Genomic DNA, 21,482 nt, shown 5'->3' with positions numbered 1-21,482 from the left:
AATGAAGAACAAAGCAGTTAGAACTTTAGAATGCTTAACTCTCAACTACATACATGTCTGACTCAATCTCAGGAGACCTGCAGGAGCGCAAAGGATGCCTAACAGCTCTGAATATAGAGGGTAACATGTATTTTAAACAAAGAGAACGGTTATTGATCCTTCTGTTGTGTTTCTGTTCTATTTATTCTCTATAAAGAAATGTTGATGAACTAGAGGGCCATGAAGCGTGCATCATCTATAAATAAAATAGATGAGAATACAGTAGAGTAAGACCTTTATGATTGACTAATAAACCACCAAAAAAGAACACCAGCCTGGTAGCATCAAACCTTTCAGCAGAGCGAGGACCAAGGAAATGTCTAACAGGAGCAGCACAACCACCCTGGTGAGAGTGCCTCATCTTAACTGAAAATGATCTAAGCTAAATTAAACCCAAAAGCTCAAAGTTGACAAAAATAAACTAATACATTAAAGAGGAATAGAAAAAATATAATTAAATTGTTTTCTTCTCGCTTTCAGTAAAACATGCCAATGTGAAGTGCTGTCTGCAGACTTAAGGCCAGAGTTGCACAGAGGAGGGAAATTATGTCCTGCGAAGGCTGAGACAATTCTTGCACATGATACCCCAAAAGGGTGGCTCTGAATGAGAAGAGAGATTTTCTTTAAGGTGTTGCTCTTGTTGTCTGGGTGTTGCACACAGCAACAGTGCAGAGAACAGCCCGGAGGAAGGACGTCTGTAAAACCACAGATGTTGTATGGGGAATTCAGGGATGGGCACTGTGTTTGAAACCTTTACAGCTTCCTATGCTGGATTAACTGACATTTTGAATAACAAATCTCTCACGTTCAGTAGGGAAAGACAAGGTTCCTGCTTGTGCCCTTCCCCAGGTCCTTGCTGGTTCCCAGGGGATGGACGCTGCACGAGTTCCCTTCAAGGAGAAAACCCAACTAGTAAAATCCCTCCCTCTGATCCATCCTGCCCCTACAACACAGATAATTTTTGAGCAAAAATGCAGCCACAGTCACAGGCATTAGCAGATAAAAAAGAGACATCTGAAAGCAGTGGTTGTACACAGAAAGCAGTAACTGCTTTCCTCTTTTAGCCTTCATGGCTTATTTGTTTAAACCACAAAGAGTCATTTGCATGCTACTCATTTCTGGTCAGATATGAAAAAATAAAGTAGAAGTAAATGCAGAACAAGTAACACCTCCTGTTAACTTTCAGGGTTAATTTTAACTCATGAAACACTTTAGCAAAGGTCCATCACTTGAATTTACATTTTCGAAGAGGTAAAGGTTATGATCAAAAATTACTTTTCTAAGAGGTGGGAAGAAACAACAGAACCCCAACTATTATCTTTTCTTATTTTAAATTTCGTCCCACGCTTGACACAAATTTAGATCTGAATGCGGAGTTACTCCTACTCTTCTCTTTCACTTATGACTCTTTCCAGAGAAGCAGTTTGCAAATGAGACTTGTTAGGATGCAGTGTAAAAAGTAACATGTATGCTGCGGGCAGTAACCCAACCACATTGTGTGCTGTCAATGCAATTACTAACATGTTCGCTCTAACTGCTAGCTTCAAATGAAGCCAACTGGGAGGTAAAATACCCCCTGGTCAGGACGGAGATTTGTAAAGCAAACATTGCTAAATCAGCCAGCAGTAAGTGGATTCTAAAACATAAGTTTATGGACATTTTTCAGCCAAAGAGTAAGTACGGCTGTAGCACGTTTGGAATGCTGCTGATGTGTTTAGGAGGCTTTTAAAAGGCAGGCTGAGAGAGGCAGTAGAAGACAAACATATATGTGAACTTGTGAGAAAGTGTAACAATTGATCTAATCCTGCTGCAGATAGAAAAGCCTTTCCTAAGTAGAAAATATTTTAAAAAATATTTTATAAAGCCTGGGAAGAATCATATGGGGATGCTGTCTGGATCTTTATGTTGGAAGCCTGTGCACAATGCCAGGGATCTGTTTTCCAGGGGTATGCTAAGGGAAGCGCATCTTCTGTTCCTGAAGACTCTGATTTAGAGGGAAGACCACAGAGGAAGAAAACAGCATCACACTAGAAGATGATGAATGGCACCCTGGCCTTAGTGGAACAAGGAGAAAAGTTCCTTTTCTGATTTCGGCAGGTCACAAGAATAATCAGCCACATACAAAACCCACGCGTACCGTGCGTGATAAAGATAAGTGATTGCTGTGGTTTAACCCCAGCTGGCAACTAAGCCCCAGGCAGCTCCTGGCTCGCTCCTGCTCCTCTGCAGTGGGATGGGAGGAGAATCGGAAAAAAGGTAAAACTCGTGGATTGAGATACTTAAATACCATGGCAATGGAAGATGATTATTATGATGATGATAATAATACTAATAAACTATGCAAAGGAAGTGATGGATAGTGCAATTGCTCACTATCTGTTGACCGAAGCCCAGCCTGTCCCCGAGCAGCAAGCCAGCCCCACGGCCAACTCCCATCAGTCTATATACTGAGCATGAGCTCACATGGTATGGAATGTCCCCTTGGACCGTTGGGTCTGCTGTCCTGGCTGTGTCCCCTCCCAGCTCCTGTGCACCCCCTCGCTGGTAGAGCACAGGAGGCTGAAAAGTCCTTGACTTAGTATAAGCACGGCTCAGCAGCAACTGAATCACCAGTGCATTACCAACATATTCTCATCCTAAATCCAAAACACAGCACTGTAACAGCTACTAGGAAGAAAATTAACTCTATCCCAGCCAAAACCAGGACACTGATACAATGTAATGTCTCAAACTATAGAAACATACCGAAAAGTAGTATTTTCAGAGAGCTGATGGAGTGACTGTAAGATGCGGAAGAAAACCGAAAAGGTTCCAAAGAAGGCAAGGGAGATTTTTACAACCCAACTCCTCGCCCAGTAAAGCGGACTTCGCTGGGGAAATGTCAAGGATTGCTACCAACACAAAAGCCTCAGCCACTCTCTGGTTTTGCACCCAACACTGCCTGGAATTAATGGTTTCTGATGGTCTTGGTCAATGCCAGGTAGAACTCCAAGGATTTTGCTCTGACTTTGATCATTGCTGTGGCACTGCCATAGCTACTTCTGAGTGCAATCAGAGCAGAAATCAGATGAATACTTGAGGTGAAACATGAAGCATACAGTATCTGCTCACCTGGGTTCCAGGAGATTTTAAAGAAGCAGCAACCTTACTGATTTTTATGGCATTACAAAGTGCTTCTTGTTTTAGATGAAACGGTCCTAGTGTCGTTATTTAATGTTTGTACCAACAGAAGACTGGATGCTGCTGGTTTTCATTCACACTATCAGCGCGGATTCTCAGTCTATCTTTGATATACTGATCTACTTTTTATTGTGGGATCAAAACAACATCAAAGAGCTGACACAGGAAGCAAAATGGATTTAGGTGCTTATACAATCTTACAAATCTTACTATCTAGTCTGGGAGCAAGGGGCTCTTTGTACCTTTATTACTCAAAAGGGCACCTCTAAACTGATAATGCAGCAAACTAATGATGCCACACTCTCCTGCATATTTCTACCCTGATTTGCAAAAATAAGAATTTGCATTATTTTTTTCACTTCCGAAAAAAGATCTTGAAATGTGTCTTCCAATCATTTATTCATGCAGTGTAATCAAGCACAGAATCTGACCCAGCTTAGCAGAGCATGATTTCCAGCTCTGTGGTTTTCACCTCTCGGAGTATTTACTGTTTGCTTGCCAGTAATTACCACAACCATCTCCTGCTCTGAATTCTACTACAGAAAAAGGTTTCCAGTTTCTTTCTTTAAACTTGAACGAGACTTCATTTTAAAACTCCGTTGAATGGAGAACTTCCATGAATTGGATGATAAAACCATCAGCAAGTTTCTTCTTCTTGCTTTTTCATCAAGTCAGATGTTATTGGCTTCTGTCTAAAATGCTCTGGCCAACAATTCTTTTCTGTCCATGAGGTATTTTTTGTTGTTGTTTAACACACCCTGTGCCCAAAGGGACAAATGCTTGGAAGTGTTTACATATTTCACTCGTTTCTTGGAAATCATGACCCACAGATAAAACGAATACTTCTGCAACAATAATTTGGCACCTACAGAGCTTCTGGTCTTACTGATTTTTTGTATTCTTTTTTTTTTTTTTAAACCCATCAAACATGTTTACATTTTATTCTGTGACTTTCTTATTGCTCAATGAAAGTTGGGAACTACAGTGGTTACTAATATTATTGCATTGCTACTGTCATGAAGTTACAATATACTAAATTTGCACAACGATTCATTGAAAAATATGAAGACAGAGTTTGAAGTCTATCTAGGAATGTGGGGATACTTGGGTACTCATCTTTCAATACATCCAGTAGAAGACTATCCTGCTGGTATTTTAAATATGCCAAAGGACCTTTTTGTTCACCTCCTTGAATGCAAGTTTTCCTCCTGTAATCTGAGCCTCCTGTCCGTTACAGTTTATTTCAATTCTTATTAAAATCAGGCAGAATAATCAAATTGCCTTGAAAATCAGCTGGATTAGGATTTTGCATTTGTTTAATCCAGGACTCCTTCTCCATAGCTGATTCTATGTTCATTCGTATTTGACAGATAAAAGGAGAACTCAAGATTTGAAACCGAAGGTGAATGAAGCACTAAAATAACCCTATGCCCTTTCCCCATGCCATTTCTGGCATCCAATGTTAATTTTTTGTATTTTCGCAGAGCCAGAGCTATAGCACTCTTCGTTTTATCGTTTTCCAAGATATTTTCACTTCCATTCTTTAGTGGTAAAGAACCAATGTTTTTTTAGAAATAGACTGTTGCTATACATACTTTCTAATCCACATACAAATAAAAAGCCATGACATACACCTACGATAAATTTCACTTCACAAATTGCTTCAGCTCTGTGTCAGAAAGGCCGTTTTGTCGCGGTGTTATGTGACGGATGCCACGTGCTCTGCGTTGGAAACACCTTGGAGAGAGGCAGCTCTGCTCCCGTCCCGCTCCAGGACCACAGCCCCGCTCACGGGCAACACAACCCCACCGTACAACCGGGGTCGCAACGCGTGATTAAAGCTGCGGTTCAAGGGAGAGAAAGAGCAATGAGAGATCTTTCTGTCTGTTTGCCATTCCCTAAGCTTGTGGCTACTTTGGTTTTCTGTGGGCTAGCACAGGAGGCCAGTGAAGCACTTGTATGGATGTGGGAAGGAAGAACGCGGGAGAGGTGGGCCTGGATATATCAAAAGCAGCAAAGCCAGAGACCTCTAAAGAGACCTTCAAGTGTCGGGCTGCTCTGAGCACAAGCTGCAGCCAGGCACCGCTTCCACAGGGGCTTTACCATCAGTGACTTGCGCTACTTAAGAATCCTCTCCACAGTGCTCTGCTTCTGGTTTGGTCCTTGATTAATTAATGTCTTGACACTGTGAAACTAAAGATTTTCCCAACAGCATCATATTCAGGAAAGAGCAATTATAAGCTGAAGATTGAAAGCACTAAATGCACTACGCATACACAGTTAGACTCATTCCACTGAACTAAATTAGTAATTAGTGACATTTACACCAAAAAGCTGAGAAAATCCAGGAATAATAGTAAGTAATATATAGCATTATATATATATATATATGAAAAAAAAATATAATAGATCCGTGCTCAGCTGTGTCTGACACATCAAACTCTGGAGCAGGACAGAGGCAGCGGCTTTATCGTGTGGGAATGCAAGACCCCCCCACAAAAATATAATATAGATATAAAATAATAAATATATCTATATATAATAGTAGTATAACATAGGCAGACATGGGTCTCAAAAGAACAGGGGCCAAAGCTGCCAACACCTCGTGAGGCTAAATGACCATCTGCATAGTTCAGCTCTTGTTTCCACTCAGCTGAGTTGTTCTCAGTCTTACCAGTTATACCCCTGACCGCGGGAGCTGGGCATTAGACATAACAGGTTTTTGGTTAGAGGTTTGTCAAGTCAACACTTATTTTTAATAACTGCATCACCAACAGGTGCTGAACGTGTCCCCCCTCCCCGTCCCTTGCTGCTGCCTGCCCTGGGGCTCCGCTATCTGCTGAATAACGAGAGCGCCTGTAGCCGTTCCCAGAACAGACCCCGTTTGTTGCTCAGCATTTTTACTGGGAAGAGAAGAGGCAACACCCTGCACGAGCACAGTGATAACTGGCCGTTTCGGCCCGAGTTTTTCAAATAAGTTGCTATGCTACAATTAAAAGTGCTACCGGCAGAAAGGGACCTGCACTGGCAGAGCCTGTGCCAGAAGCGGTCAGTGCTTCTGACAGTCTTTTCCTGCAAAGCGTTAAGGGTTTTTCCAGCACTTGGGCATTTCTCTCTGCTGCTCTGGTAGCTCCTCTGGTGTCTTTACCAGGGACACATCAGGCCTGTTGTCACCATTGCTATGACAGGACAGTCCCTGGGTCCGTGACCACCTCGGTGCTGACACCATCGCCAAGCAGGAATGGTGGCAAACAAGATTTTTTTCATCCTCTTTATGTTTCTTCCTGGCAAAAGTCAACTTGCACAAAGACGTAAAACTAATTTTTGTTTCCTTGGAGGCGACTTCCTTGTTCAGCCAATTCACTGAATACAGACGGCATGCAGTTTTGCAGATGGCCACCAATGTTCGAGCATGGAAAACACACGGTTTGGTAATTGCATTCTAACTACTCTATTGCACAAGTATGTTATAAAAAAGTTATGTAAAAATCATAGTAGATTTCAATACTTCCTATTTAACTGTTCTACTGTAAGCATGCACGATGCACAAAAAATTCATTTATGTAGAAAAAATATGAGCCAGTATAACGTGGTTTTTAACATACTTCTGCTTCTTGACAATAAGGTAGATGCTGATGTTTAATTCTTCCTTCACTAACATAAAAGCTTCCACTTGGACTCACAGTCCTGATGCTGAGAGACACCTCAGAAAGTTTTATTTTATAGACCTGGATTTTTAATTGTTTGGCTGATGTACATACAGAACTTAATTATGGAAGATCAGAACGTTCTCCTCGCTAAACACACTTTAAAGGTCCAATAGTGAAATATCCTCAACCATGGATCCTAGTCTGGTCAAAACAACCTTAATTGGGGGCTCACAGAATTGCTGTCATCCCAGTGGGCCAACCCATGATGGACATGACAGTTCGCCCTTGGATGAGCTCAGTGCTTTCCTTGTCTCTGCGGGCTCCAGAGCCCCGTCACCAAAACAGGAAGGTTTAAAGAATCTCTTTGTTCACAATTCAAGTAAATATACCAAGGATGAAGGAGGCACAAAACCTGAACCATGCTTTTAAGACGGCAGCGTGATAAAAGGAACCTGACAGGACAGCATATGGGAAAGCACAGATTACCACTGCTTATGTCCTCGCTGCTGGGTCTAAGGGCTCCTCTGCAGTGTTACTAGCGGAGCTGGGCTGCTGCATACCTGCTGGCATAAGTGTGCCATGGGAACGCTCTGGGACTGGAAAAAGAACATTTTTTTCGGTGAAGTTTATATTGCTTCAGAAGCGATTTAAGATAAAAAGTTGTCACCCATCCCAGGAACATCTGAGAAGATGTTTATCAGTGTAATTATAGTGATTTGAATTCATGCATAATTATACACCTATGTAACTTTCCCTGCATTGGAAATGGAGCTTCTTGAAAAAACTGAGTGGTAGTCATTTCATCAATGTTACATGTAAACTGGTTAGTGAGACAGATTTTTGCTGTATCACAAAACATGGATTATTGGGATTCCCCATATGAATCTTTGCTCTGGATTAACAGTGGTTTGTTAGAAAACCACTGGGAAAAAAAAAGTGCTACTTACGCTGTTGTACTGAGCAGCAGCACAATGTGTCTGTGAGGTGGCAATAGCTACTTTAAGTTATTAGTGGTAAAGATGCCTTTTCCAGGATCCAGCTATTATTGCATGGCTGATTTGCAAACAGAGCCCAAAAGTCTCACAAATAGTAGATTAGCAAATAGTAGAATAGCAAAACAGATCCCCTGGAAAAAGTCGGATGCAAACTGGTAATTCTTAAACAAAGAATGGACTTTCAGAGATTTTCTGGAGTTTTCCCCTAAAATTCGTAACAGGCTGCTGTTTTATGGGAAGGTGGAAGCCACATATGGCACACATTAAATCCCCCTGGCCATGGGACTTCACTGCTGGAGCAACCGCAATGGTAGGCAATAAGCCCAAAACATCCCAGTGAGGCTGCTCTGTGGGCCGAAGTGGAAGGTTTTCCACCCTGAGAGACGTGCCAGCTCAGCCTGAGAGCCACGGCCCGGGGCAGGAGGAGAAGTCAGAGATGTCACGTCGGTGTTAGTGGGACTGGCAAGGACCTGTGCTTCTGGGGATGGGAGGGAAGGCAGAGCACGAGGGAGGAAATTGCTGCAATGCACACCAGCAATATGAAATGTGGTTGTGGAAAGCTCGGTGTGCAAGGCAGTAAAGCGCCCTGATGGGGGGCAGAGAGCCCAGCTGGAGTCAGGAAGGCGGCACCTGGTGCTGCCCGTCCCGTGCCCGGGGCAGGGCTGCGTGTCTGCAGGGAGCCTCGCCGCGACCCTCCTGTTCTCGCACCTCCCGTGGTGCACAGCAGCTCCTCTGCTGGGCCATCTGCTCAGCTGCCCGCGCACTCCAATTAGGACTGCGACTCTTCATTCCTATGTGCAGCCTTTCAAATTTTATACACTCCCCTTGGAAAACTTTCTCCTCCTGCTTGATCCATTACATCACCCATCCTCACCATCTGGGACTGACTGCTACCATGACAGTAGGTGTTTAGCAGCCTTCAGACTGTCTCTCACCCTTCAGATGAATAACCTTACCTAGGGGGGAAACATCATAAGCACTTGCCTCGCACTCTGTGTGTTGCCCCATCAAACAGGATCATCATTTCAAACATGGTACGGGAATTCCCCAGCCAGCGGCCAGCAGCCAGCATCTGCTTTTGTGTCATGTATTTCTAGGTCCTCAGCAGGCTGCTGGCTGTGAGTCATGCAAATCTTACGCCAGGCAAAGCAAAAATGGCTGCACCATGCATAGATTTTCTCTCTCAAATAGAAAGTGAGACTTTTCAGTGACAGTTTATTCTTTTTAAGAAGTTACCAATTTCTCTGCAACTCTGCTTTTATTTTTCACCGTAATTCTATCTGGCTGTAATCTCTTTCAGTAGAAGGTTTTGTGCAAAGGATGTTACACAAAATAAAGTGAAGTTGTACATGTTAATGTATTCTTATTCATTCATTGTCTTCAGTTTCCAATCAGAAGCTGATAAACGCTGCAGTTTCCGTATCACATATCACCTCTCCCAGTTACACTGGAGCTACCAGTGCTCTGATAATGGCAGATCTGGGGTGTTCCATCTGGAGGCAGAAGCCTCCTCTCCGCTTTTCTCTCCCCATTCCTTTGTTGCTGAGGACCATGGATGGCTCTGTGCTTGATCTGCATCCAGGCAATTGATACAAAAGCTAAAGAGGAAACCCTGAAGCTCAAATCTGATATTCAAGTTCAGTGTTTAATGAAGACAAGATATCACCACTCATACGGCTGTTAATAGTCAGATTATTTAAATGTTCCCCATAAACGTGGTCATAAGGGGTTAGAATTTGAGACTGCAGTTTTTGGCTTCTGGTTTCTCTGTAAGCTGCTGTATTGCTAGAGAACATGAGGTGCCATTTCTATTTCAGAATATTTTTTTTTTCTGATAAGTCTAAGTACTTTATATCTGAAACCTTTTCAGAGAAGACAAAGAGGTATTCCAAGCAGATTTGTGCAAACTGATAAATGCAAGTGAAAGCTTCAGAACTAACCTTCAGGTTTGACTGCACACCCACCCAATTCCGTCAGCTTATTAAAGCAAATGTTACTTGGCCTTTCTGTCCTTTATGAGTGCATTTTATTTTGGAAAAGTTTTCTGCTTAATAGTATAAACTCAGTTGTGCTACATCGCCATACTTACTTGCTGCAGTTACTGTGTGGGCTCATATGCCTTTTCTTGCCAGTCCCAGCAAGGAACCACAAAAGACCCTGCCCTAACCTGGGACCATGAACTAGACCTGGAGTGATTGTGCACGACCACGTTTCAGCTTAGAGCAGGTTCCTCAAGCACAGCAACCCTAGGTGCAAGCCAGAAGTGACCAGCTGCCTGGCAACAAAATGGGTTGGCTTGTGGCTGAAAATTAGGAAGGTTTCTTTAAAAACCTGCTATTCACATCCATCATGTTAGGAAATACTCCTAGCCATTCAAATTCCAGCCCTCCATTCAAGGAGTGTTAAAAAAATGAATTTAAAAACTCCTGAAATTTACAAACAAGGCCTTAAGACCACTAATAGTACAAGGTCTTACATCTGAGCGCTTTCCTCTGCTTGTCTTCTATTCCTACATATAGATGGCACATAAAAGAGTTGCTTTCTTAAAAAAAAAAAAACAACAAACCACCATCTTTGAACTAAAGTCTACACCAATATGCTCATATAGAGATCCCAGTTCCACTTCCAAACCCCGTAAACCCGAGGACCGAGTCAAACTGAAACCTGCCTGTGGGTGCACAGTAAGTTCTGAGAATATGAGAATTAGGGCTGCCGCTGCTGAAATCTCCACTTTGCTCAGGTTGCTAAACTACATGCAAATCATTTGCTTGAAAATGCCCCTGAGACCTGTCACCGGGGTGCACCTCTGTGCCTGTCCCTCTCCATCACCGCGCTCTGGAAAGGACCGCACAGCTGCCGCTCCGCGCAAGCTCCCTCCGGCTCTTCACCTCCCAAACCTGTGTCGCCCGTTCTTGAAAGGCAAGTTTCACTAAAGCATCTCTGAACCCGCGACAAGGTAAGTGCCTCGGTGAGGGGAGTCCTTAGGGATTTAAAGCAGCAGTGTAAAGATGCTCAATCTTCACCTAGCTAACCAGAGCATATCTGAAACCTGGCCGTGTCTCCTGCCTCGACGTGATTTCATTGAGTTTGAACAATCAAGCTGCTCACCTCGACAAAGACCACACGCGAACCCACTGCAGCCCAGTCGGAATACTCCAATGGGTAAACAGCTTTAATTTACCAGTCGCCAAACCAAGTTTACTGATAAAGTTTAGAGGATCATTTCAAGCACAAAGGACCTGGAAACATAACAAAAGGCAAATAGGTCCTTTAGGAGGAGAACGTAACAGAACTGCAGAGGATATAATTCATCCTCCTTTCCATTTAAGCAATGCTGCTGCTGCTGCTGGTTGAAACTGGGCAATTTGCTGAGTGTGGGCAACAAAGCCCTGGAAAGGACATGCTGGAGGCTGCAGTTCTGCTGGCTGGAGATTTCTGTAGAAAATGCCTGATAAAATCTTATTCACTCCAACAACAGATAAATCATGATAATTGCTCTTAAGTATCAGAGATAAATGCAGTCTCTGGCAAGGGTAAACGATTTGACAGAGCCCAAACGAGGATTTGAAGTCCACAAGAAAGCCTCGAACATGCCCTCTTTCAGGCTGGATACTGGTTGTGCTAGAAAACAAGAAATGTCTCCAACTCCAGCAACGGCAAACTCCTAATGTAAGTAAATAAACCCTGATGGATCCTAAACTACTTGATCATTTTCTGACACACAACCTCAGACATTCTATGAACACATCTCAAGGTCTAAGGCACCAGGGGTTGTCTTGTGGCTGAAAATTAGGAAAGTTTCTTTAAAAACATGCTATTCACATCCATCATGTTAGGAAATACTCCTAGCCATTCAAATTCCAGCCCTCCATTCAAGGAGTGTTAAAAAAATGAATTTAAAAACTCCTGAAATTTACAAACAAGAATAACTTAGCATCATTGGCTCTTGTTGTACCCTCTAATCTAATTATCCTCTACAAGTTTTATGGTAAATGTGGGATTTTCTGGAATGCCTCAGATCCAAAGCAGAGGGTACATTTACATTGGTTCTTTGTAGGAAAGTAACAGATTTGTGGAACTACAGAAATACCACAAAGAAATCTGAAATGGGATTGCATTAGGTCATGGCTGTGGGCTTCTTCCCTCATTCACAAAGAAATTAGATGCCTCGTACTGCATCACATTAATCATTTGTTTATAAGTAAACGTGTATGTTTAAGGGTAAAATCTTCCAGATTAATTACAAATCTGCTAAATTGGCTGACACAGTGGCTTGCAGTTCCCACTGTTTACTGAATCAGCCGCTGGAGCTTAAACGAGAGCTGGTTGTGCTGAGGTCTGGACGTGAGGAGCCCGTGCAGGCGGGATGAGGAGGGACAAAACCGGCCCAGCTGTACAAAGGAGGCACTTGTGCGCATTCACAGGCCGGGTTTACCAACGTGTTTGGGTAGCTGAAGGTGCAAGCAGGTACCTCGGGCTACTCACACAAGAGCCTTAGCCCCCTTGTGCATCTGCTTCTCCATAACCTGCCAGCCTGTCCCAAAGAGGACAACGGACTCAGAATTCCCGTTTCTGGCTTCACAGGAGCACATTTTCTCAAAGCTTGTTCCCTCTGCTGGATCTTCCCTTCTGAGCACATGTTTGTAGAGTGGATTTTCTCCACTTCCCCGTGCCCTTTGATACCGCTCAGTAGCTATGCAATTGACCAGTGTGTGAGGTGCCACCATTCTACCAGTTTCCCTTGAAAACTTGATCTTGCAAAAAACAAAGCCAGAAGACTTAGCGGAATGCCAAAGCTATCAATTTTTAGTACTTTTACATGTCCAGAAATTCTGTTGTAATTTCCTTCTAAGTAGTCTGGGGTTAATGAGACTGAAGAGAATGATAGGAAGGAAAGAAATAATTATATATTCTCTTTTTTTTTTTCTCAACATGTCCCAAATGTCACCTCTGACCTGGGTTTCTATTTCTGGCATGGGCTAAACTCCCTCTATTTATTTAGCAGCCTACACACCATTACAGTAACATAGCAACAGTACTTTCAGTTGTGAATTCAAAAAAGAAAAAAAGAAAAGAAAAAATATAACATATTTTTCATATGAAAACTCGAAGCAGTCCAGTAACGCTTCTGTTTTTCCCTTTACAAGCCAGTATTATTAGGTTTCCAGTGTGCAAACTCAACGGAGAGGGACGCACAGCAGTGTCACCACCACCATTCCTCTCGTGCCAGTCAGACTGTCCCCCAACCTGCTCGTCTGTTTGTCTTAATGATGTTTCAGCTTGAATATTCTCAGGATCAGCACAGACAAAAGCAGGAGCTTGGGGAGGATACTGAAATAATGACAGGATTCATCTGGTGTTTTTCCCTCACTTTTCAAAACCAGTTAACCTTTATTTTACAACCCATAGCTCGAGGGTGACAGGATGCTCAGAGTTACCTGTCAAAAAGGAACATTGTTAAAGCACAAAATGAAGTTGGGGTAACAGTCCCATTTTCAGCTGACAGTCCCAACCCCACTGTTGTACAGGGAAACTTAGCCAGCGAAGACCTGTAAAAACAGGCCTGGAGTCAGAGGAGCACCCAGCGAAAACGTTCTGCAAATCCTGTTTCACTGAGAGCAACGTGCCTAAGTATCTCAAAAAAGCAATTCCCTGAGCTACTTCAGTGCTTCTTATTTTTAAACTGAAGGCCTCAGTGAGAACTCAATAATTTTCTCAGGATGGGTTCAAAATGTTGAACTTATTAAAAATAAAACTTTGTAAGCTTGCAAAGCTTCCACTGTAAATATCAGTAAATGATACAGATGTAGTAGCTGGAATAGCAGTGTATGACTTCTCATGAAACTGCTCCTTCATTGCTACTGTAAACTCAGCTGGCACCTCTTCAGATGCTGTTTCTCATCTCACAGTGATTTTATCATCACACAGTCACCTCCGAATGCCAGTGGCTTTTCCATGGAATCCACATCAGAGCTCGGAAGCGCAGCTTTGCAGCAGGCACACACGGTCAGCGTTCCCAGCGTTTATAAACTCAGCGCTTCTGTAAACTTCGTGGTTTTACTGCAGGGTCTGTAAAGTCTGCAAGTAAAACATAGTTCACGGTCGTTCCCAACTGTTGGCTTCTCCTTGGCACAACCCACCGTGTCAGCCTGAAAAAATGGCTTCACAACTGTAAAATCCTTGAACTTGTACAAACAGTTTGTGAGTCTGGTATACAAACCCAGTTTGTTCGCAAACCCCGCGCTCTGCTGAGATTACCGAAGTTGCAAATTTAGAAGGGGTTTTATTATGGCCACTGTTCCGTCCAACAGAAATATGAATACACAACCCATGGTCCCTGAGACATGGGAGGCAGAATGAATAATTGCCACTACCAGGGCTCATAGAAAACATTGTCTTTTAAAAAGCATTGTCAAAAACAAGTAAAAAACTTCCAGATGACAATCTAAGTTCCATTGGAATTAACACCTCTGTTTATGTAATTTTAAATTCATACTAATAATGACATTCTACTGCCTTTCTGTAAAACACTCTATGGGAAAGGATATTGAATAACTGACACGTGCTGTTCAGGGCTTCTGCGGAAGCTCCAAAGCAGTTTGACTGCAGGGGTCAGGTGGGGTTTCTGCGCCCAGGAGGGAAGGGAATAACAAAACCAGTGACAAAGCTAAGGAGTTAGCCTCAGAAAGGGAGGGGTTTTCTGCAGTGAAGACTAGACATCAGTTTTGGTTTACTTTTAACAAATACCAAGTTGCAGCAGATTTTGAAACTGAGTTGTGCATGGCTATGCATTTGTTGTTCGAGGGGTTGTTTAGTCTGTGTGTATGGTGTTTTGTTTTGTTTTTCCCTGATGCAACAACACAAACTGAAACAAGTGAAGGATATTATAAAGCAAAAAAAAAAAAAGCTATTCAACAATTAAATGAGAGAGAGGAAAATCTATTTTATCTGGCTGGACGCGATGTTTTGACACGCAAATTTCATTTCAAAGATGGCTTTTTTACCCTTGTCTTACCACATTACTAATTCATTTCCAACTCAAAGGGAAAGGACAAGAAAGCAAATAAAATGACTGTTTCTCTACTGAGCAACATTATAGGAGTAAACTTGTCCCTTTCTCTAAATACATACCAAATGGGCATAATACACATTCATAGCATTTTAAGGCATTATTGGTAGAAGTAATGTGTTTATCCATATTATAGTTTTCATGCTACAACGAAGAGTTCACCAAAGTACTACTTACAATGCTTTTCCCTCTAAAACATGTTTGATTGCTTGGCTAGTTTAATTACCACTCAAGTTAACATTTCCTTCTCTGTTTCAACCTAGCATGGTTTTTTTTAAGTCTCTATTTTTGAATGCAAAGACCTGATAACTCACAGGTTTCTGTTTTGAATAGAAACCAATAGCTGGACATTCCTGCGCACTGAAAACATGTAGTCAAAGATTAAACTGGGGCTTCGGGGCTATTATGGCTCCACCCAAATAAATAGTCCAAGGGAAATTATTCTGCTTAACATTCTGATACGCTGGTTGCCAAGAACAGCAGTGTTTTTTAGAAATCATTTTCTTCTTAGAAGTCAGCCTATCTCATTAAACATTGCGTTTAAACTACCAAAACATGGTTAAAATGTAAGAAAATGGCCTAGAATAAACATCATACTTAACCTACCAAAACAATGTTAAGTGGTGGAAAACGTTTTGGTTTGCACTTAGCTAATCACAAATGTTTAAGGCAAATGATGGAAACTCCTCCCTAAAATAAATTTTCTGCTGTTATTTTACCAGTGAGATCAAATTGTTCAGGATTTCACAGAGAACGGGACACGCAGTCTGCAGCACAGGAGCTTCTATATCAAAGTCTTCATTTTCTCAAAATTGAGTTCTTCCCTCATAGGCAAACCAGATAGAATATACGCTGGGTTTGACAATGAAGTAACTGTAGGAAAAAGATGGGTACAAAGCTTAAAACTGGAACCAGCTAAAAGGTTTGGTCAATTTTCTTCATCACAGAGGACTCCTCCACCTGGCCTATGAACTAGGTTTACAGAACCTGCACAAACTGGGTAAATAAACTCAGTTATTTCAGTGAGAGTTGGGGATATTGAATCCAGCAGGGTATGAAAGGTGGCTGTGACTCTATTCAGAGGGGACAGAGCTCAAGAGATGAGGCTTGGTATGAGGCATTTGGAAATATAAAGGCTTATGGACAAAAATCAAGTTCAGATTTCTCCCAGACAGTTATTTTTCAGAAACTTCCCCCAAAATCCCAGACCAGCAGCAGAAGTACTTGACCACATACAGCACTTGGGGACATTTTTTAGGGGAGGGTGGCAGTGTCACCAGAGGCTGCTCTGCATGCCACCCACCCTCCGCACTGCTGTGGGACTCTTGTTCCTATTACTTGAGCAAACCCTTCCATAATTCTACTTTACTTTTTCTTCTCAGTGGCCAGTAACTTCCCGTTTGCTCTCCCGATAAACACCAGAACTTCAGCTAAAAATGGAGAAGTCGTCTAGATTGTCTTATCTTGTAACCCCTGGTAGTGGGGTGCTGTGGTCGAGTTCTGGCGGGTCTCCCCAACAGTCAGACACCCGTCTGCAGCTTCTCGCTGTCCCCTTCTGTTGGCATTACTGCCCCTTGTGCAGAGACAGCAGCAACGGGCACTGCCTCACCAGCTTTTTGCAGCCTGGTACATTAACTTACGCCTCTGTTCGTCTCCCCAGGTCAGACACTCCAAGTGTGGGACGAAGTGCAAGGCTAAATTTTCTAACACACAGTCCATTTTGGACTCTGGTTGTAGAAGTGCTGACAAGGAATTTTGATTTTCAATGATGTCCAAAGAATCCAGTCACTCAAGTAAAGCTGGAAACTTGCCTTTTTTGAGCAAGTGGTCTTCCCTCACCAATTTGTATAGGACTGAAGATTAAAAATAGCTCTTCAGCTGGGGTACAGCTGTGCAGCATTGACTTAAATGGAGCTGCACTGCCTCCCAAGAAGCGAGCATCTGTACATAGCCCTTTACTATTGCAAACCACAAAAGTTAACACTAAGGGTAAGTAACAAATGGAGCGGTGTTGGGCAGAGCCGGCGGGCAGGCTGGTAACCACCGCTGCTGCTCCCCACGCCTGGGACAAACTACGGGAAGGCGATTTGAGGACAGGTTGAAAGCAGCTGTCTGTTAAAAATCCCTTCTCCTTATCAGCACCTGAACAATGTGTCTGCTCAATGGCACTCATCTCTCATTTCATCAGACAGACGTCCTCCGTGCCTTCTTCCATGTTGCTTTGCTCCTCACCGTGACTTTTTGCACTGGCTGTAGTAATTCCTTGGTTTTCTAGGCCATGAAACCATCCTCCCCCCTCTTCAATAAACAGAAAACAACTATTACCAGCTAGTGAGCATATATATTTCTATACAAAAAGCATCAAAAGCTGGTTGTTCAAGGTTGACATTACAGAATTGGGATACGTGAACAACACCATCCTGAGACTTCTGATTTTTACATTTTATTTTTAACAAACATGAGCAATTTTCCCCTTGTGGCTCCGAATGCCTAATCTAAATCCCTGGTTGAATGTATTCAGCACTGATCTAAGGCACTGAGAAACCCATCAGACATGAAGTAGATTCTCCCATGACATCTAATTTCCTGGAGAGGCTGGTACTCATGACCCATCAATAACAATAGCAAAATTCTCCAGTGGAGCCAGGTTTTCCTCCCGTAGGGCTAAGTGTAAAGCTGTGCCTGAAACTCAGCATTTTTGTTCTGGAGCATAAAGGACTTCACCTGCACGTTCACCACTTCCCAGGTTTTGGTAGCTCTCTTGCCCCACCACATACCCAGCTCCCCTCGAACTTTGGGGGGTTCCCCGGTGCCCCTCAAGCCCACACAGCCCCAGCTGGTGAGAAAAGCTGGAACCAAGTGGGGAACACACACCAAATACAATCCCTGCACAACCGCCTCTTTAGATGGGCTGATGCGGTAGATTCACGATTCAGGTATCGGACAGAGGGAAAAGCATTGTACGTGCTATTGAACCGCTATTAGAGTATTTGCCTGCTGAAGTTTCTTCTGCTTTCTAATGAATTCTCCGCATTTAGCATTAAGCTCTCTGTTTATACAGAAAGTCACACTTGGGTAATTAATCTCATGTTCGTTTCCTGCACATGTAAGAGAGTAACCTTTGTTAGGGAATGATAAGACACTTCTAAGAATAGTGCTACTAAGAGCATCAGCTTTGTAAGACATCGCAGGAAAAACACAGACTCTTAACACCTGCTTTTTGCTTTGCAAAGTTTGGAACTAACATTCTGCTTACCTAGAGCCAAATTCTGACCTGTTTATGTGTAGAAAACCTAACTGCTTTCATCAGAGAACAAGCATAAACGAAGGTATACTGTGGTCTTGAGGCTCCAGTCTCTCAAAGATGTATTTGTTCAATTTTTTAAACACTGTAAATATTCCCAGTAGCTTCAGTGGGACAATCTGCAGTTCTACATCGCACAACCTGAACTCATCACTTTGTCTGGTCTCTTAAATACAGATTCCACTGCAATTAATTGGACTTTCTTCATGATTGTATTAGATTGAGGATTGATAATTTATCCGTGTGGAGACCCTCAGCCTGGACCTTACAAAGGCTGGATGCTGAACTTAGGAAAATGTGAACTGGGAGACAACCCGGTGAGAGCAACCGAGTGACTGCAGCCCCGGAGAGGCCCCAGGGAGCCGCGAACCCAGCGCAGGAGAAGCTCCCTGAAGCTCCAGCCCAGACCATGGGGTTTGCCAGCTGAACACAAAGGGTGGTGTAAAGCTGGGGGATTTGTGTATGCTGTCAGTTCAGAAGCAGAGCCAACACCATTCTCCTGTAAGCGGCTGACACTTGACACCTACTGAAGTCAGTTTAAACAGTCATTGTTTTAAAGCTTGTGTTGTTTTTAAGCAGTCACTGTGGTTTGCCTGAGCTATCTACCATCCCAGTGCAAGACGCACTAGCCACCATCCTGGTGAAACTATATAAAGAGTGGTAAAATATAGTTTGCAGCGGGTTAGAGACAATTTCTATTTGTTTTGTAGCATCCAATGTGTAACCAGTCATATAAGGAAGGACACTAATCTTTGCTGTACTTGCAGCAGATTTTGTTCTGCTTTATTATGGACAAAGGAGTAGTTTATCCTCCTAACCAGAAAACAAAGCCTAATCTGCAGAGATCTGGCTAATCTAGTGGTTGATGTTTGAAGAATAACACAGACCCAGTTTCCCGAGGTTCTGTAGTGCAAAATCTGAGCAGAGCAGACTGCAACTAGTCTTGTGAGCTGATCAGAGCCCCCGTTGTGACTATTATCTTGGCTGTATAATGGGGGCTTTCAAATCCAGCTTTATCACATTCTGTTTTCTCTACTTTGCCCTTTTATGAATATTGAGTCATCAAAAATAGCTTCACTGACAGAGTTACTAATGATACCAGCTGGGTGAATCAGTGGCTCTTACATTGTCTAGTGCCTGCTATACAGCGCTCTTAGTACGCTCGTTACAAAATACAACAAAAATTAGATATCCGTATTTTATTTGCAGCTCCCTTGAGGCACATCATTGTCATTATTTTAGAACTGTAACGTGCTAGCTGAACAAAGCAAATATTCAGCCATTTCAATGCAATACTGTGATCGAAAGGAAGAAACTCTGGCTTAGAATAAGTTAAAAGTAAATTTTAACATCAGTAAATTATCCTTTCTCCGAGTTTTCAGTGCAAAGAAAAAATATACTACCAAATGATATCCACCACATTCTTTACGAGACAGTTATTCCTCATATTACTAGAAAAAGCTGACATCAGCAGTCCAGAAAAAATGCTGATAAACAGAAGTGAATATGACAAATGATGTAAGCTACGTAGATGGCTTGAGTGTGATAGACACATACGGTGGCATCCTTCTAGTACAGTGCAGTGCTCCGGGGTAAGTTAGGTTAAAAGTGCATGACTCAAACGAATATTACCAATTCCAAAAGTGTCACAACAGTAAAAACACGCCTGGTGAAGAACCATCACAAATGAATATGCAAAATGGCCCACGATGGGCTTACATTTGTAATGCTGTCCCAAGTGGTTTTTTAAGGGTCATTTATTTCTGCCCCGAGCGCCTTCCTCGCAGCCCTGCAATGCTACAGTTTGCTATGCTTGCAACATCCCCCCCCCTCCCTTTTTGCTTTTCCCCCAGAAAAGCAGGCAGGCAGATACCGAACGAAACGAGGGGCCCCCTTTGCACACAAGGCAGCCGCAGCTCCGCATGCTGCGCTGGCCTCTCCCCACCAGCCCCCTTCACCTCCCAGCTATCAGCAACTTTACAGCATGGCATCTTCAAGGACCTTTATCGCAGACAAAAAGTAAAGCTTTCTGCTGGCAACCGCATCTGGCGTATTAAATTGGTAAATAAATCTATTGCAGATGTTGCCTTTAGCAAGTGTCATAGAAATTACGGAGCATCTTAACAAAGCAGAGCCTCAGAATTTAAAGCATTAGGGTTTTTTTCATGAGGTTCTTGCCCTTCCCTGGAAAAGAGACATCTGAAATTCCGTTACAACAATTCTGTTAGTTACAGCAACATTAACTGAAACTGAAATGTGGTTTTTAACCTAAGATACGTTGCATAACAACTGAAGTATTATAATCTTACAAGCCAGGAAAGGTTAATTCCAAAGGGCACAAGAATATCGGTGAAAACTAAAATACTCCGTAAGTACACGGACTTGTAAATCTTTTTGTTTTGGTCCAAAGAGAAGCCGAAACGGGCGAGACAATTCAAAGGCAGAGTAAGACACCGAGCACATGCCGAAACCCCTTTAGCGGGGGAAAAAAAATCAGCAGAGCCTCTGCACTTACGTATCTCTTGAGTTTCTTCTCGGGGGGTGATTTAATGAGCCATCCAGTGCAAACGACGTCCCCTGAGCTCATCTTCCCCCCCGGCGCGGAGCGGCGACGCGGGAGCCAGGGTGCGGGGTGGGCGGGCGTGAGTGCGCGCCTGTTTGTGTGCGTGTCCGCGCGGGTGCGTGTGTATTGTTCCCAGCCAATTTGAAACCAGCAGTAATCAGCTTCCTTCAGCTGTGCTCTGACACTGCTCCAGCGCGCGGAGGAAGTCATGACATTGATCACTGACAGGGCCAGCCCTCCCTCCGCCGCACAATGCAACACACCGAGCACGTGATGGGCGCCCGCCGCCGCGCAGCCCGCGGCTGCGACACCCACCGCCCCCTGCGAGGATCGACGGGAGTGAGCCCCGTGCTGCCGGGCGCAGCGCCGCGGGTGCGATGCAGACAGAGCCGCTCGGAGGTGACTGCGGGGGCAGGTGCCGTGCCGCTCTCACAACTGAAAAACACCACCGCACAGTGCGCAACGCTGCTGATACACTTGGAGTTAGTGCCTCCCTCCAGGGTGCGAAACTCCTGGCTTTTCAAGGACAGGCAGCTTGTGTTCATTTTTTAAGTTGCTTGTAACTTTGGCACTGTAGGAAACAATTATTTTGCAAATATAATAGGCCCAGGCAGGATCTCTCGGCAAAGCGTATTTTAATAACAATTTTGCAAGACTGAGTGTTCAGCCTAAAGGTCGGCAC

General features: G+C 43.3%; 1 protein-coding gene across 3 annotated transcripts in view; it reads right to left on the bottom strand.

Moving 5' to 3' along the window:
- Positions 1-21,079, bottom strand: part of GAB3 (GRB2 associated binding protein 3) — a 69,702-nt gene extending 48,623 nt beyond the window's left edge. For 2 of the 3 annotated variants that reach the window (XR_011740844.1, XM_065846612.2), the window contains exon 1: positions 20,753-21,078. Coding sequence is in view for 2 of the 3 variants with exons in the window: in XM_065846612.2 (XP_065702684.1) it covers positions 20,753-21,010 (258 nt within the window). In the remaining variant the exon portion in view is untranslated. Of the gene's footprint in view, positions 1-20,752 lie in introns of all 3 variants that reach the window. The other variant, XM_065846613.2, reaches the window with a different exon arrangement.
- Positions 21,080-21,482: the final 403 nt, after the last annotated feature.

This window comes from Patagioenas fasciata, chromosome 11 (assembly GCF_037038585.1).
Source record: "Patagioenas fasciata isolate bPatFas1 chromosome 11, bPatFas1.hap1, whole genome shotgun sequence".
Lineage (NCBI taxonomy): Eukaryota > Metazoa > Chordata > Aves > Columbiformes > Columbidae > Patagioenas > Patagioenas fasciata.
This window is presented reverse-complemented; position numbering and strand designations above follow the sequence as displayed.